Source organism: Hippopotamus amphibius, chromosome 1 (assembly GCF_030028045.1).
Source record: "Hippopotamus amphibius kiboko isolate mHipAmp2 chromosome 1, mHipAmp2.hap2, whole genome shotgun sequence".
Taxonomy (NCBI): domain Eukaryota; kingdom Metazoa; phylum Chordata; class Mammalia; order Artiodactyla; family Hippopotamidae; genus Hippopotamus; species Hippopotamus amphibius.
This window is the reverse complement of record NC_080186.1, coordinates 99,729,828-99,745,808: the sequence shown is the minus strand read 5'-3', so window position 1 is coordinate 99,745,808 and position 15,981 is coordinate 99,729,828. Positions and strand designations below refer to the sequence as shown.

The window sequence follows — 15,981 nt, the reverse complement described above, 5'->3', positions numbered from 1 at the left end:
TTTCTAGTTTGCCAAGTGGTTTCACGTACGTGAACTCATTTATCTTCATGGCAATCTGATAAGAGTGACATTTACTTAAGAAATTGCTGTCCATGTCATACATTTCTCCGTTGATCTTTGACCAGCCCTTCAACACCCGTTTTATAGAAATTTCCCCAACAATCTAGCCTGAATATGTGGCTTTTCTTAAGATTCCTTCCCGCGTGGAGGCTCTAATCCTGTGCTCTTGTGTCCTGAGCTGTGCTATAGTGGTGGTGCAGACTTTCCGAGACCTGGTTTGGTTGTGTCCTCAGTGTACGGAAGCTGTGTGTCAGGCCCTGCCCGGCTGTGAGGAGAACATTCAAGACAGTGAGGTAGACTGTAATTCTCTTTTACTTCTAGGCTGCGGGGGAGTGCTTGGGCCCCTGCTCTGTGAAATGGAATCTAATTATTCTTTCTACCCAGCGTCTGACGTGAAATTCTTAGAATCGATTGCCACTTCAGATCCTCCTTGGGGTGTAGGTGGGATATAAATTATAAAAACATTAGGATTTATCTATGGTTTTCTTACAAATATATTTTTTTTCTTAAAAATATTTGGTACCATTGTTCTTGTGAACAGTTTTGAGTCAGAGATTTAGACCATAGGGTTTTCAGCTGGCATGAAAATCAGAATCGTCTGTGGAATTTTTACAAATATTTGGGCTTCACCCCAGGCCTACTCAGATATTCAGGAGTGGGAGCCCTAGACACATAGAGTTTTAAGAAGCTTCGCAGATGACTCTGATGTGCGCTCTAGGTTAATCACTGCTTTAATGGAGTAACTTAGGAAAATCTTCCAGTAGCTTCCACTGAAGCATTAAACCCCAAATTGGGGCAGAAGCTTCAAAGCTGAGGAAGCCTTATTGCTTAAGCAACATAGGATGTGAGAGTCTTAAGTCTTCTTTTGTGTGGTAGAATTTCATTCCTACTTGTTGTAGAGAGTTTCATTGGGGGTGGATCAGTAAGTGCAAGTTGAAGTAAATAAAATATTATACCTTTTCTACTGACTCTAGGGGAAAAGCAAAACCTGCTGCTATCTGCTGTCTGTTATCTCCTGTGTTTTGGACAGCCAAGTGTTGAGCACCTGTTCTTACTCCCTTATTTCCTAGGGGAAACAGGCACTCATTTGGCTACTCGGTGTCCACGGGGAGAGAATCCCCAATGCTCCTTATGTGTTGGAAGACTTCGTAGAGAACGTGAAGTCAGAGACGTTTCCAGCTGTCAAGATGGAGCTGCTCACGGCTCTGCTGCGCCTCTTCCTCTCTCGACCCGCCGAGTGCCAGGACACGCTGGGCCGTTTGTTATACTACTGCATAGGTAGGCTCTTCAGAAGAAAACAGTACCTGCCCTGATCAGCTTTCATTGTTTGATGAGCCGTGTCTGAAACCCAAGAAGCAAATGTCAGCATCTTCTAGGCTTCCCTCCCTCCTTCATTTTTTTCTCCTATTCTGGTGGGCACAGGGGTAGAAAAAGTGTTTTTCGGTTTTGTTTTTATTTTTATTTATTTATTTTTTAAAGCTCTTTATTGGAGTATAATTGCTTTACACTGTTGTGCCAGTTTCTGCTGTACAACAAGGTGAACCAGCTGTATTTATACGTATATCCCCAGATCCCCTCCCTCCCGTGACTCCTTCCCACTCGTTTTTGTTTTTAATTAACTCAGTCTATTGTCTTACCTCAGAGGAAGAAAAGGATATGGCAGTACGGGACCGAGGTCTCTTCTATTATCGCCTCCTCTTAGCTGGCATCAATGAAGTGAAACGGATCCTATGGAGCCCTAAATCTGACCCTTCTCTCAGACTTTTGGAGGATCAGGCAGAAAGACCTGTGAACAGCTGGGCCTCGGACTTCAACACGCTGGTGCCAGTATATGGCAAAGCCCGCTGGGCAACCATCTCTAAATCTAAATGCCAGGGAGCAGAACGTCTTGGCTCAGAGCTTCCTAACACTGCATCCTTTGCCACATCAGGTAAAAATAGTCCTTACTTTATACCTTGTCATGAAAAATCTTTATGTTTGCAATGACTGGTAGAGAGTAGAGTACCCTAGCTAAACCTCAGACTGTTGCCCGAACTTCGTCTTTGTGAACAAGAAAGGAGTTCATCATTGGTTATTTAAGCCATTTCTCCAAAGATAAAAGTCACATTGTGTACTTTTGGAAATCTAGATTTAAAACATGTAGTTCTATAGACTAAGAGCATCTCTTACACGAGCTTTCTGACTCTTGTAGGACCCCTGATTCCTGAAGAGAACAAGGAGAGGGTCCAAGAACTCCCTGATTCTGGAGCCCTCATGCTAGTCCCCAATCACCAGCTCACTGCTGAGTGCTTTGAGAAAACTTGGCTGAGCCTCAAAGTTGCTCATCAGCAGGTGTTCCCATGGCAGGGGGCCATCCATCCCGACACCCTCCAGATGGCCCTGCAAGTCGTGAACATCCAGACCATCGCAATGAGCAGGGCTGGGGCTCAGCCGTGGAAAGCCTACCTCAGCGCTCAGGATGACACTGGCTGTCTGTTCCTAACAGAACTGCTGTTGGAGCCCGAGAACTTGCAAATGCAGATCTCAGTGAAACAAAACGAAGCCAGGACGGAGTCACTGAACAGTTTTATTTCTGTATTAGAAACTGTGATTGGAACGATTGGAGACATAAAATCATAACAGCTTCTTGCCTGGCCTGACTGAGATGAATAGCTATCAGAGTCCCTTAGTTTTTCTTATTATAGCTGCCTGTAAGTCCAGATAATATCAAATGCAAAGGAGAGTGGGAATCTGGGAATGAGGATTCTTACGTTTTTGTCCAAATATCATTGACGTATTCCTCTCATACCTATTGGTGAATGACCTCATTTTTCCAGGTGATGTAGTAAAGGTTAATGTTGTTGGTAGGGGAGTGGGAATGGGGTGAGGGTAGGATTTGTATTCTTTTCTAATCAGTTTAAGGGATTATTTTACTAATTAAAGATGCCTGATGTGTCTGGAAACTGACAGGCTCATCATCTGTGGGGGTCATCTTTTCTTCCCTGGGTTATTGCAGTAAATTCCTTGCTCTTCTTGTATTTCTAATCATGCTTTTTTAGGCCAGAGTTCAAAGTCCTTAGCATGACATCTAAAGTACTTCTTCAGTGCCATAACGCAGCACTTCTTAGAATACCCTCTCTGTTCTGGCAAAAGCAAGCCACTTGCAGTTCCCTGAATATCCTGGGCTCACTGTCACCTCTTGCTTTGGCACCTGCTTTTATTTCTTGCCTAGAACATTTCCTCACCCTCGTATCTTCTTTAAGTAACACCTAGTCTATCTTTCAGTATTCAGCTCAGGCATGGGCTCTTTCAGGAAGTTTTCTGTGACCCCCACTGCCTTCATTAGGGGTCTTGTTCAAGATGTGAAAACAGTCAGTGCATATATCTAGCAGCACTATTGTAGTTGTTTTCTTGTCACTCTTTCTCATGTTTAATTTTATTCATACCTGACCATGTTTTATACATTGAGACAACTTATGGCAAAAACAGTTGCAATAAAGTTATGGTAAAGTATAAATAACCAGAGAATCCCGCACAGGAAAAATAAAAATACCTGTTAAGACCAACTGGGTTGGGACTTCTCTGGTGGCACAGTGGTTAAGAACCTACTTACCAATGCAGGGGACACGGATTCGATCCCTGGTCCAGGAAGATTCCACATGCTGCAGAGAAGCTAAGCCCACGGGCCACAACTGCTGAAGCCCACTCACCTAGAGCCTGTGCTCTGCAAAAAGAGAAGCCGCCGTGATGAGAAGCCCATTCACTGCAATGGAGAGTAGCCCCTGCTTGCCGCAACTAGAGAAAGCCCACACGCAGAAACAAAGACCCAACACAGGCAATTAGTTAATTAATTTTTTTAAAAAAGACCAGCTGGGTTAGGGGTGGGAAAGTATACAAATACTCAGAATGAAAGGGCCTATGTAGCTGATGTAGTTGAGCCTCAGATTTAGCTCTGTAAGTGGCAGTCAGGATAAAGAGAAATGGCTGTATAGTTGTCACCAGAGAGGAAGAAACATTTCAATTCTAATTTCTAAAAGAAATGTACATGTAGTTCACATGGATGGCACTGAGTGATACGTAGAATATTCCTATGGGAAGTTAGTAAAGAGTTTCATATGATTTTCTTATGGTGTTCTTCAGTACAAGCAGAGAATGTAACTTTAGTATGGAGCTTAGTGAGAGCATTTCTTCAAGAACTAAAGATACTGTGACCCAAATATCATCCAGCTTAATTCAAGGACTTCTACCTAGATACATAGATGGACTGCATATCCTTCGAATAATGCTTCATCCATCATTTCTCTCAACTAAGCTTTTAATAGGAGTAGATAACAGTGCTGAATTTTCTGGCAAGGGCCTGGGTTTTGTGAATTGTCTGTCTCCACCAGACAATTTCTTAGGACAGTGATTATCTTTCTTTCCTTCTGTCTCTACAGTGCCTACCACATAGTGATTACTCAATAAATAGTGTTGAATGAATGGCTGTAAGTATTTAGAATCTGATGGGGTTTGGAAATTGGTGTTTGAAAGGTGTTTTGTAATATCGTATTGACCGTATAGAAGATAATCGATGGAATTCCATCTAGACTAGGGTTTCTCAAAAGTGGTACTACTGACATTTGGGGCCATATAATTCTTTGCTGTAGAGGGTTGTCCTGTGCACTGTAGGGTAATCATTAGCAGTATCTCTGACCTATACCATTAGATGCCAATAGAACCCCCAGTTGTGACAACTAAAACTGTCTTCAGGCATTGCCAAGTTACTGTGGGGGTCAAAATCGCCCCCAGTTGAAAAAGACAGATCTAGACCATGGACCCCCAGGGACTGGAAGTAGGGGGATCAGAACAGCTTCAGAATTGCTTTCCATATTTTGACTTGTTCAGTTAAACCGTGAATGTTTAATTAGGCACTAAAACAAAATCGAAGTGTTAAGTGCTGCCAGTTTTAAGTGTTGCAAGGGAACAGGAGGTAAGTGGCAGAAATTGAGTAAACTGATTGACATTTAAAAAAATTAAACACTGTAATTGAAATATTGACCTAAAGAAAATTAGGTACAGCTCCGCAATTGAATGTTACTAAAGTGATCCCAACTATTGGAGCTTTTAGAAGATTAAGCTCTATTTGGTTGCTTTCCTGTAAAGTAAAGGTCTTAGCAGAATGTGAAACTATTGCTTTTGAAAAGTGTAATTTTAAAATGATCTCAGTGAGGAACTGATGTCTCTTAACCATAGCCTGGTTTTACTAATTCACAAGTAAAATGATTAAAGCTTAAGTATACCATGAAGTTAATTATTTAATATTTCTTCTCCCTAGGAGCTCTCTAGCTTCTGCAGATATATGGTTTGAGGATATAAGTAGATGCTTACCTTTAAGATCCGTGAGGGTAGCTGATACTGTGCTTTTGGAAAAATGGCCTTCGAATGTCTGTCTTAGTTGGTAAATAGTAACGCATATAATGTGTGCCCACCAATGACAGTGGTGCTTTAGAACATCACAGAGGCAGTCATTTACATAGTTCCTGACGATAATTCTACTGCTGTGGACCAGCGGCTGCTAAATGCCTCCATTCCCTCCTTCTCCTTTTTGAATGGGAATTCCGTTACAATTATTCTATCCCTTTCTCATATATTGATGTTTGGGGGAGGGGAGACGAAGAACTTTTTTTCTTAGTTATAGGTCTTCACGTTGAGAGGAGGTATACCCCAGGATCCTCACTCACATGCAGACCTGGTGCAGATGACAAGATCCTGGATTCTGAGCCAATGATATAATGAGATGAGGCTTCGGGAAAGGGATATAAATTGTTATGGCCAGAGGAGCAAGAGAAGCAAGTGATAGTGAAAAAATTCTGGCCTCATTTTTCAGTAATAATTAAGAGTACAGTATTTGGACTGCAAGAGTGAAGGGTATGTGGGCTGACGGGGAAGGGAAGGGACTATTGGGAGGGTGCTACATTGAAGGCCCAGAGAGAAATAAAGGAAGAAATTTTACCCCTCATTGCTCATGAAAGGTATACCCTGTTTCTATAGCCTTCCAACACTGATTGTACAAGATAATGCAAAAGAGAGATAAGACTATACCAAGATTAGATTCCCGAGATGGCATTTGCCCATAAGCTTATCAGTAGCAAAATGAGGAAGGTGGTTTATTATTGTGGGAAAAGGTTTATTATTAATGGTAAGACATACTTGGTTTTAAATTTCTATTCTGCCACTTACTGATGCCACTTACCTTGGGCAAGCTATTTAACACCAGTTGAATAGTATCTTATAATTTTTCGTTGTTTTGTATATTATTTTGGGAGTATGTCATAAATGTACTTGTTGGAATCCTTAACTTGTCAATGGCTCACTCTAGTGTGAAAGGAGGTTGGCCTAGAATTACCTTTGACAGAGGTCTGAAGATTACTTAGTAGAAACCAAAGTTTCAGCCCTAGTGATAGATAATGACAATAAAACTGGCCCTTTAGCTACATAATTCCTGTTCCTAGTCCAAAAGGAATTTATGACCATTTGTGGATTTCTTAGAATGGAATAGAGAGCAGAAGAATGGCTCTGACTATTTTGCAAGCTAGAAATTCCACTTTGGACAACTAACTTAACTGTTTATGCTTGAATCTCTTACTAGTTCACCAGGTCAGAATACTTGGAAGGGCTGATAGGTTCGAGTGCTGCTTCTAAGATACAAACCCAAAACCTAGGTGTAGTTACATTAAGAAGGCAGCCACTAAGGGTAAGTGTCCAATCCTGAGAACCTGTAAAACAACTATGGAGTCCAAACCTCTTAGGAAAATCCCAGGTAATTCTATTAGAGAGTATATCCCAGATCCCTTTCATCGTGGTCATTAGATCTTGGGCTAAAAGGAAGATATTTAACACTTACTACGTGTCACATACTGCTGGGTCATTCCATATAACATTATCTTATTTAATCTTCACTGTTTCCCTGTGAAATACTTTGTGTTATCCCTATTTACAATTCCTCAAATGCTCAAATTTTTATTCACCTTCTCAGTTTTTATATATCCTATACCGTCCATCTGGAATGGTCTTATTCCTACTCTTTGCCTAATGAATCCCTACTTGTCCTTCAGAGCTCATCTCAGATGTAACTACTCAAGGAAGCCTTCCTTACCCTCAGGTTTGTTTCTTTTTTATACACAGCAATAACACACTGTATCTCAATAAGCACAAGAAATTATATGATTAATCATTTAATACCTATCATTCATGCTGAAGCCTGAGCTCCATGAAGACGGGAACTATATCTGTGTCATTTTTCTGGGTTGTTTATAGTGCCAAGTATGTGTAGTTTCTTATGTGTAGGTACTCAGTAAATAATCAATGTATGATTATGGCAAATGCATGCCACAGTCGGGAGTTGAATGCTTGTGTAATATAACTCCAAAACTTCCTTCTTTAAATTACACCATACACAGAACCCAACAGGAAGTTTCTTAGTGAAATTGCCCAAGAGGCTCTTCCTTGACTCTATTTCAGTTCTAGATTGACTATCTAATTATTAAAATTATTCATTAACCCTATGTACTGGCGTGGGTGTGGCTCTGAGATAAGGAACTGAAAGTCTTCAACAGACCTCTCCAGTTGTGTGTGGGTGAGCTCTTCAGAGAAGTCCCACCTTTCTGAGCAGCTGTTTTAAAGGCAGGTGCTGGGAAGGGCTCCAGGACTCCATTAAGAAACTTTACAAGAGGTACACATCTTGTTTACCAGGGTTTCTGACTTCCTGTTGAGCTGAAAACTGCTTTGTTTTGTAGAAAAGTGAAACTTGGCCATAAACATCTAAAATGAAGAAACCCCGAACTTTTGAGGAGCAAACGGAATGCATAGTGAACTCTCTACTCACAGACTTCTTGGGTCCCACTTCACAGGTTGCTAACCGGGCCCTACCTTTTGCAGACGAAACAGATTCAGGTAAGGCTTCTGGCCTGAGGTGTTAATTGCAGGTCAATAAGAGAATCTGAATGTGCTTACTTATTTCCTCTTGTTTCAAAAGGCAGACTCTAAGCTTTCAGCAATATCTGAAGTCTTTATAGACAGGAAAGAGATTCTCAGTGAAGGGAGATTTTCTGTCTATTGGTGTTGACAGAATATTGAAGATTTTCTTAGGAGAGAATGATGCCCAAATTGTTTAAAAGTCTAGAGAACTTTCTTCAATGCCCAGATTCCTGGGACTTGCCATCCTTTCAAGCATTGTGACAAATGTGACTGTGTTCCCTCTGTTTTAGGAGAGGTTAGCTCTTTTGACGTGGCCATCATTGCTGGTCGCCTTCGGATGTTGGGTGACAAGTTCAATGGAGAATTGGAAGCGTCTGCCAAAAACGTCATCACAGAAACCATTCAGGGACAGGTCAAGTTTCTACTACTTCCTTCTATTATTTGCTGCTTTTTTCCTATTTCAGACACCCTTCTCTTACTACTCAGATACAACTGTGACTTGAAATGTTCTGTGAGAGATTTGGGGGCATAATGCATCCAAGGAGATACAACAGGAATTCTTCAACTGCCAATTCTTTAGCAGTTAATCAAAGCCTAGGTGGTATGGAGGTGGAGAGCTTTTGGCATAAGCCCATCAATGTTCAGATTGTTTCTATTTGTTTTTCATCAGAGGTGTGCTTAATGGCACAGTGCATATATATATAGCATTTTATTCTCAGTAAAGCATTTTATTCTTTTATGCACCTGTTTTAATATTTATTTTGCTGGCAGTGGGCATCTTTTTTCTCTCAAGGTCCAGCAATAAAATTATATACAGGAAGGATAGGCAGTTGGCAAGTCTGATGCATTGGGGAATGAGTACTTACAGTAGCCCACTAGGGCGCTTCTGGCTTTTCATCAGAGTCCTGATTCCTGGACTCTGTATTGGATGTCAACACAATAGACAGTGTTCCAGAAGAGGCTGCTGATTAATATCAATAATGCCAGCTGATATTAGCTCCTCACTCACCATGTGCCAAACAGTATTCTAAATGCTTTACATTTATTATCTCATTTAATCCTTACACCACTCCATGAGGCATTATGGAAACTATTATCCACAGCACAACCTCTCTCCATCTGCATATAACACAGATGTGAGAGTAAACATCTAAGCCGTTTTGTCCACTGCTATATTCACACAACCTAGAACAGAACCTGATATACAACAGGCCTTCAAAAAGTCTTTTCTGACTTAGTATCCATTTAAGCAGATAAGGAATCTGAAGAATAGGGAAATGAGGAATTAGATTACTTAATAAGTGTTAAAGTTAGGATTTGAACCCAGACTGATTCCAGAATCATACTTTTTTTTAAATCAAGGAAACATTGGTTTGTAACATTACATAAGTTTCACGTGTACAACTTTACAATTCTACTTCTGTATACACCACAGCATGCTTGCCCCCAAAAGTCTAGTTTCTCACCATAAAATTGACCCCCTTTGCCAATTTTGACCTCGCCTCACCTCCCCTCTGGTCACCACCAATCTATTCTCTGTGTCTCTATGCTGAACCACACCCTTAACCATTATGCTTTCTCTTCCTGCTGAATACAGCTTGGGCGGTATGCCTACTTAGGCAGAACTGGACTTACCACACCTAATTGCTCACACTGAAGCTTTCCTAGGTAGCTGGTAGCTGAGTCTAATTTTTCTTCTTAATTAAAAAAATTTTTTTGGAAACAGCTTCAAACTCATAGAAAAGTTGAATCTTTTGAGAGTAAGTAGCCAACAAGCTGTTCCATCACCCGATTCAAACAAGGACATTCTCTTATATAATCATAACCTAACCATCAAAACCAGGAATTTAGCATTGATACATTATCATCTCATCCTTAGATCCCCCTGATTTTCTCAGTTGTCCCAATAATGTGACTTTCAGTTTCTGCTGACCCTTGAACAACACAGGTTTGAACTGCACGGGCCCACTTATATGCATATTTTTTTCCAATAAATACTATACTACTACACGATCTGCAGATGGTTGAATCTGCAGATGTGGAAACGCAGATATGGAGGGCCAACTGTAAAGTTAAATGCAGATTTTCAACTATGCAGGGGATTGTTGCCCCTAACCTCTGAGTTGTTCAGGGGTCACCTGCATAGCAAAAGGATCTAGGCCAGAATCAGATATTGCACTTAGTTGTCATGTCTCTTTCGTCTCCTTCAATTTGGAATAGTTCCTCAGTCTTTCTTTGATTTTCATGACCTTGACCCTTGAAGATTATGGACCAATTATTTTGAAGAATGTTCCTTAACTTGGGTTTGTTTGATGTTTCCTATTGAATTGATGCAGGATATGTACCTTTGGTAGAATATAACGAAGAGTTGCTGTGTACATCTCACTGAATTCTATCAAGTGGCACAGATTGCAGTTTGTCCCAGTACTGGTGTTAACTTTAATCACTTAAAATGGTGTCTGCAAGGCTTCTCCACTGTCAAGTTAATCATTTCCCCTTTAATTAGTAAGCGTCTTGTAGGAAGGTACTTTGAAACCGTGTAGATACCGCATTTCTCATCAAAATTTTAATGTATTCATTTCCTTGTTTTTTATATCAATGTGAACCCATGAATTCCTACTTTATCAGTCTGTTACTATCATTATTTATCTATATGCTCAAATTGCCCTAGCTTCCACCAGTGGGAGTCCTTTCAACCTGGACTGTGTCTTTTTGGCCTGTCCCTATCGTTCTCTGAGTACTGTCTTAATTCCTTCTGACAGAAGATCTTGTGTTTTCCAAGCCCCAGCCTGAAATTAGCCATTCTCCAGTGACCTCTTGTTTCTTTTAATTGAGAACAATGTTTGGAAACCAGGATCTGAAACCAGGATCTAGGTACTTTCACCGTGGATGCCCTTCTCAACTTGTTTGGGTTCTGACATCCTGCTCTGACCACCATGGGCCCCCTACGCTACACCGCAATAGATCTTGCTTGGCCCCACGTAATGGCTTTTGGATCAAACTTTTGGGGAAGGAATGAAGAAAAGGAAAAGCGAATCTATTTTTCCACTTTAGAGTTTCCCAGATTTCAGTCACTCAAGCCATACCTTCAGAATTTGACCAGCTCTACTATCATGTACTTTGTATTTTTGTTTCAAGTCATTTTGTTTTTCCTTTAATTATTTTGTTCGTCCTGAGCACATCATGGGTTTGATGGGCTGTGTATGTTTTTTCCCCAATACCCATTACAACACATTAAAAATATTAAAATAAGAAAAGTTTATCCATCTATTCCTTAAGATCACCTTAGATACAACCAGTGTGCATTTGCCACTCTTTGAGAAACACTTGCTTTACTGGATTCCTACACCTGCAGCCTCCTGTACTTTTTAAATGATACTCCACTGATAGATCCTGCGTCTTTCCCCAGGCAGGAGCTATACTTCAGGACACAGTAAACTCTCTCAGCAAGGCCTGGTGTGCCCAGGATTCCAACTTGGCTTATGAGAGAGCCTTTTTGGCAGTGTCAGTGAAGCTTCTCGAACATGTGGCCCGCATGGCTCCTGAGATGGCAAGGCAGGTGGCTACACCCATAACAAGCATGATCAACAGGAACACTGCCATCCGAGACTATATCGAGGGCCAGGGAGGCTGGGTAAGTATTGTGGGGCCCCTGGCTTTGCTGAATATTTGCATTGTTTTTGTACTAACCTGGGACTCCAGTTCATGGTTCTTTCCATCAGTTGCAAACCATGCAGGAAAACAGGCCTTCCAACTTTGCTGAAAATGCCAGGATTTTTTTTTTTTTTTGCCATAGGAAAGAGGAGCAGTCAGAAGCTCAGACAGTGGGTCTTGGACCCCAGAGCCAGGCTGCCTAAAATGTTGACTGCTAACTTTGTCAAGCTAATTTCCACTTCCTATACATAATCATCTATGAAGTATATTGGTGGTGGAATTCTGATCTCAGTCTGATGTTGCTCTACTGGTAAATTTCTGGGTCTTCTTTCCCTAACATCTTTTGGGTGTGTGTTGAGGAAGTTCAGAATCATCTTACTACTATCTAACAAAAATCAATTAGTGACATCTGCTGCAGTGGTAACGGTAGGAGGCATTCTAAGCCCGTGTCTTAGTAGTCATTAGAACATCTGCTCTCGTAGAGCACTCCCCGTCATTTCCATGATCAGCTGAAGCCGTAGTAAGAGCTGCCTTCCCTGGAGGTCTCTGTGGGTCATTCTGGCTTCATTAGGGAGTTCCTGAAGGCCATTCCTTTGACTGTAGGATATTCTTTGTCCTTCCTAGGAAAACCTGGAGAGCTGAAGAAGAGGTGGAGCTGTTTCCCAGCCTGAACAGGACTTCTTTGACTGATCGGGTGATTGATCTCTGGAAATTAAAACAGAAACAACCAAATTAAAACCCTCTTTCTCTTGGACGGAACTGAACTTAGCTGAATAATCTATTTTCTACTGATTGTTAAAATTAGGAGCAGCTTCTAGAGGTCTACAGAGATTTTATACTTTCTATTTTTGCATGAGTTTTAGTGAGGTTTTGTTGAAGCAAAGACCTCCAGACGCAAAGTAAAAACTTGTTAATAGTGGAATTCCAGGCAACAGGGCAGGCGTTTGCTGGCGATACTGTGGGAAAAACGGAGCACACAGTAAACCATTCCTTCATATTTAGTCCTGTCCTCTGGTAAGGATCTCATCTACTAATTTTGCAGTCTGAAGGGTTTCAGGGAGATCTTTGGTTAGAAAACCTTGATATTTTAAGTTGAGGATTTTCTTTTAAATTCATAACCTAAATCTCATATTAATTTCACCTGAGCCAAATTATTTTATGTATTTTCAAGACTGGAAGCAAAAAAGTAGCAGTTTGTTTATCTGCTCTTCTACTAGAAAGTCCAAAGAGCGATAAAACAGAGCATTTTTATTCCACAGGATGCAGGAAGTGCTGGCCCACTTCTGTGACAGTAGGGCCATCCCAGCCTAGATGAGGCGAGCTTTGTACTACAGTGTTTTTCAAAATGCAGCTCACATACCACTTGTGGACCTTATACATTGCCAATTTCCAGGCCCCATCCCTAGAGATTCTGATTCTATAGGGGTGGGCTGGGGTCTAGGATCCTACCCTTTAATCAGTTCCACTGGTGATTCTGATGTATGTATAAATTTTGAGAACAATCACTTTAGAGCAAGGGTTGGGAAATTAGAGCCCACAGGCCAAATCATCCCACTGCTTATTTTTGGAAAGAAAGTTTTATTCGAATGCAGCTACACTGACTTGTTTACATATTATTTATGGCTGTTTTAGCATTGCAGCAGCAGAGTTGAGTAGTTATGGCAGACACCATATACCCTGTCCTGTAAAGCTTAAAATATTTACTATCTGGCCCTTTAAGTTTGCAGACCCCTGCTCTAAAGCTAAATGAACACTTCTCCTTGAGTAGCTTAAACTCTGTTGCAATCCTGATAGTTCCAAACAGAACCATAGATAGGATAACATTTTCTTTTCCAGAATTTAGTCTGAGTGTTTGTTAGTTCTTGCATATTCCACCCTTTCTCTAGAACCGTTGGCAAAAGGAGCTCTGTGACTCCTAAGTATTTGATAGAGGGTATATATTTCCCTGGCCCTGCCACAAGTGATTGGAAGTAAAGCATATAGTTTCTATGGTCTGTGTATCTCATAGCAGTTCCTAATAATCTCATAGATTAGTAGGCAATCATAAAGTAGAGACCTCTTCATCTTTAAGCCCCCAAAGCATACGACTTACCTGAACATCAAGAAGAAAAGCATTACTATATCTATTTTTAAAAGAGAGGCATTAATGGCTTTGGCTAGAGTTTAACAAAACTAACCACAACCCCTCCCTTCAACCAGCCTGCCATCTGGCTCCCCTAGATGCACAGAGGTAAAGCTGTGGTGCTATTAATATATTTGACTTTTTGAAGTTATGCTATTTCCTCTATTCTTTGATAAATCACAATTAGGTTAGTAATCCAGAAATGAGATTTCATGTTTCTCTTTAGTAGAAATTAGCTTTCTTTGCTACTAATTTAAGACACCTGGTGTATTCTTTTGTCCCTTACATTACTGTAAGCTCAACATGGTGCGTTTGTGGTATTTGACCTCCTAGGTGAAATCAGTATTTTCACTTTGACTAATGCTATTCTGTTCATGAAATAGAATTCTTTTCTCTATGCATTTGAACTAATTCTCAGCAAGTGCAATCTAAATTGAATGATACAGAAATAGCAGATTGGTAGTTACCAGGGGCAGGGGTTGCAGGGTGGGGTGGAGGAAATAGGTGAAGGTGGTCAAAGGGTGCAAACTTCTTATGAGATGAAAAAGTTCTGGGAATATAACATATAGTATGGTGACTATAGTTAACAATACTGTGATGTATATTTGAGTTGCTTAGAGAGTAGATTTTTAAAGTTCTCAGCACACACAGAAATTGTAGCTATATAAGGTGATAGATGTGTTGACTAACTTTATTATGGTGATCATTTTACAATATATACATATATCAAATCATTACATTGTATACCTTAAACTTACACAATGTTATATCGCAATAAAACTGGAAAAAATTAATTAAACAATAAATATTGGAGACCAGCAGCCCCCTCTTTTTCTTTTCTTTCCCCTCTTAGCCATACCAGCTCCCTTTTTTGTCCTATATTGCCCACAAAACATCAGAATGTGAATCTAGCTCCAAGAATACTGTAGTATCTTTTTTTTTTTTCTTTTCTTTGTTTGGCTGTGCCTCACAGCTTGCAGGATCTTAGTTCCCCATCCACGGACTGAACCCGGGTCACAGCAGTGAAAGCACAGGGTCCTAAGCACTAGACCTCTAGGGAATTCCCCTATACTATAGTATCTTGAGATGGAGGCTATGGTGCCCCTGGGGAGTATACCAGGCAAATGGGTAAAGCAGCTCTGGCCTGGGTGTTGTGTTTATTGTTAGGCAACCCTCTATCCTAGGAGAGTTGAAGTGATTTGGGCTGCAGGAAGAAGACACTGTGGCCCAGTGCCCAAGATGTAGCCTAAATGCCCAAGAATGCATTTAGATTGTTTGATTTTTAACAACTTAGTTTCATCATAGGCAACTCATGTGACATTGGGCAAGTAATCCAATTTCTTTCTGCCTGTGTTTCCACAATAGGGTTATTGTGAGGGAAAATTATACAATACACTTTGTAAAGGGCTTAGCCCAGTGCCTGGAATATTTTAAGCACTGCTTAAACAATTTGGAGCCCCGGTGATTTAGAATTCATTAAGTTCTAGCTTGACTTTTTTCTCTCCATTAACTCTGCCTCCCACAAAGGCAAGCCAATCTTAGTTTACTTTTCACCTCAATGTGAGTGAATCCTAAGTCTGACTTATTTTCCTTCTTCCTAAATCCATATCCACCAACTCTGATTATTTCCATCGAACTTTCTTATCCCCACACTTTCCCAGATTCCCATCCAACTAGCTCAAGTCCTCAGTCATTTTTCCCTTCTCCTTCTCTCCAGTCCTACTCCCCCAGTGAGTCTTTCTCACTTATTCCTTCCTTTTGTCCTGACTCTCCCTGCAAGAGTTTATTACCACCTGCTTGGACAGCTTGGTAAAGTCTTCTAGTTATGTTTTCAATTGATTATCCAGTTGCAAGCTTGCCCCATTCCAGTCTGTCCCATGTATTGCCACCCAATTGGCCAAAGGTGTGATTTCTTTGTCCCTTGTTTTGATTCATTTTTAGATATGGTATAAATCATTTTGAAAGTTTACATTCTACTGAAGGAGATTTTGAGACTTAAAAAAAAAAGTATCAGAAGGGGGCATTTACTTTTTTAAAACTATCATTTTCCCAAAGCATCACTTTGATTACCATTCTCTGAAAGTCTTTCCATGGAACTTTTGAAGATAAGTGGATCTATTCATCATCTTGACAGTGGTGATGTTTTCATGATTGTGTATGACATGCCAAAGCTTATCAGACCTACACTTTGAAATGTGTAGTTTATTGTA

The 15,981-nt window shown here is 40.6% G+C and overlaps 2 protein-coding genes across 8 annotated transcripts in view; both read left to right on the top strand.

Moving 5' to 3' along the window:
- The window catches only part of AP4B1 (adaptor related protein complex 4 subunit beta 1), a 15,490-nt gene extending 7,542 nt beyond the window's left edge, over positions 1-7,948 (top strand). For 5 of the 7 annotated variants that reach the window (XM_057703202.1, XM_057702955.1, XM_057702868.1 and 2 more), the window contains exons 8-12: positions 250-353; positions 1,131-1,338; positions 1,703-1,990; positions 2,252-7,180; positions 7,815-7,948. In XM_057703202.1, coding sequence (XP_057559185.1) covers positions 250-353; positions 1,131-1,338; positions 1,703-1,990; positions 2,252-2,679 — 1,028 coding nt within the window. In that variant the 3' untranslated portion in view covers positions 2,680-7,180; positions 7,815-7,948. The remainder of the gene's footprint in view (positions 1-249; positions 354-1,130; positions 1,339-1,702; positions 1,991-2,251; positions 7,181-7,814) is intronic. The other 2 variants (XM_057703124.1, XM_057703046.1) reach the window with 2 other exon arrangements.
- On the top strand, positions 7,839-15,981 carry BCL2L15 (BCL2 like 15). The gene is made up of 4 exons (XM_057703612.1): positions 7,839-7,971; positions 8,286-8,407; positions 11,405-11,629; positions 12,274-15,981. The coding sequence occupies exons 1-4, from the start codon at positions 7,845-7,847 to the stop codon at positions 12,289-12,291; spliced, it is 492 nt and encodes a 163-aa protein (XP_057559595.1). The 5' UTR covers positions 7,839-7,844; the 3' UTR covers positions 12,292-15,981.

What these genes read in the sequence shown, in the direction of transcription:
- BCL2L15 (XM_057703612.1), top strand. Translation starts at nt 7,845, where the DNA reads ATGAAGAAACCCCGAACTTTTGAGGAGCAAACGGAATGCATAGTGAAC. An exon ending in TGCAGACGAAACAGATTCAG is followed by an intron (nt 7,972 to 8,285) that starts GTAAGGCTTCTG and finishes CCTCTGTTTTAG; the next exon opens with GAGAGGTTAGCTCTTTTGAC. An exon ending in CAGAAACCATTCAGGGACAG is followed by an intron (nt 8,408 to 11,404) that starts GTCAAGTTTCTA and finishes GTCTTTCCCCAG; the next exon opens with GCAGGAGCTATACTTCAGGA.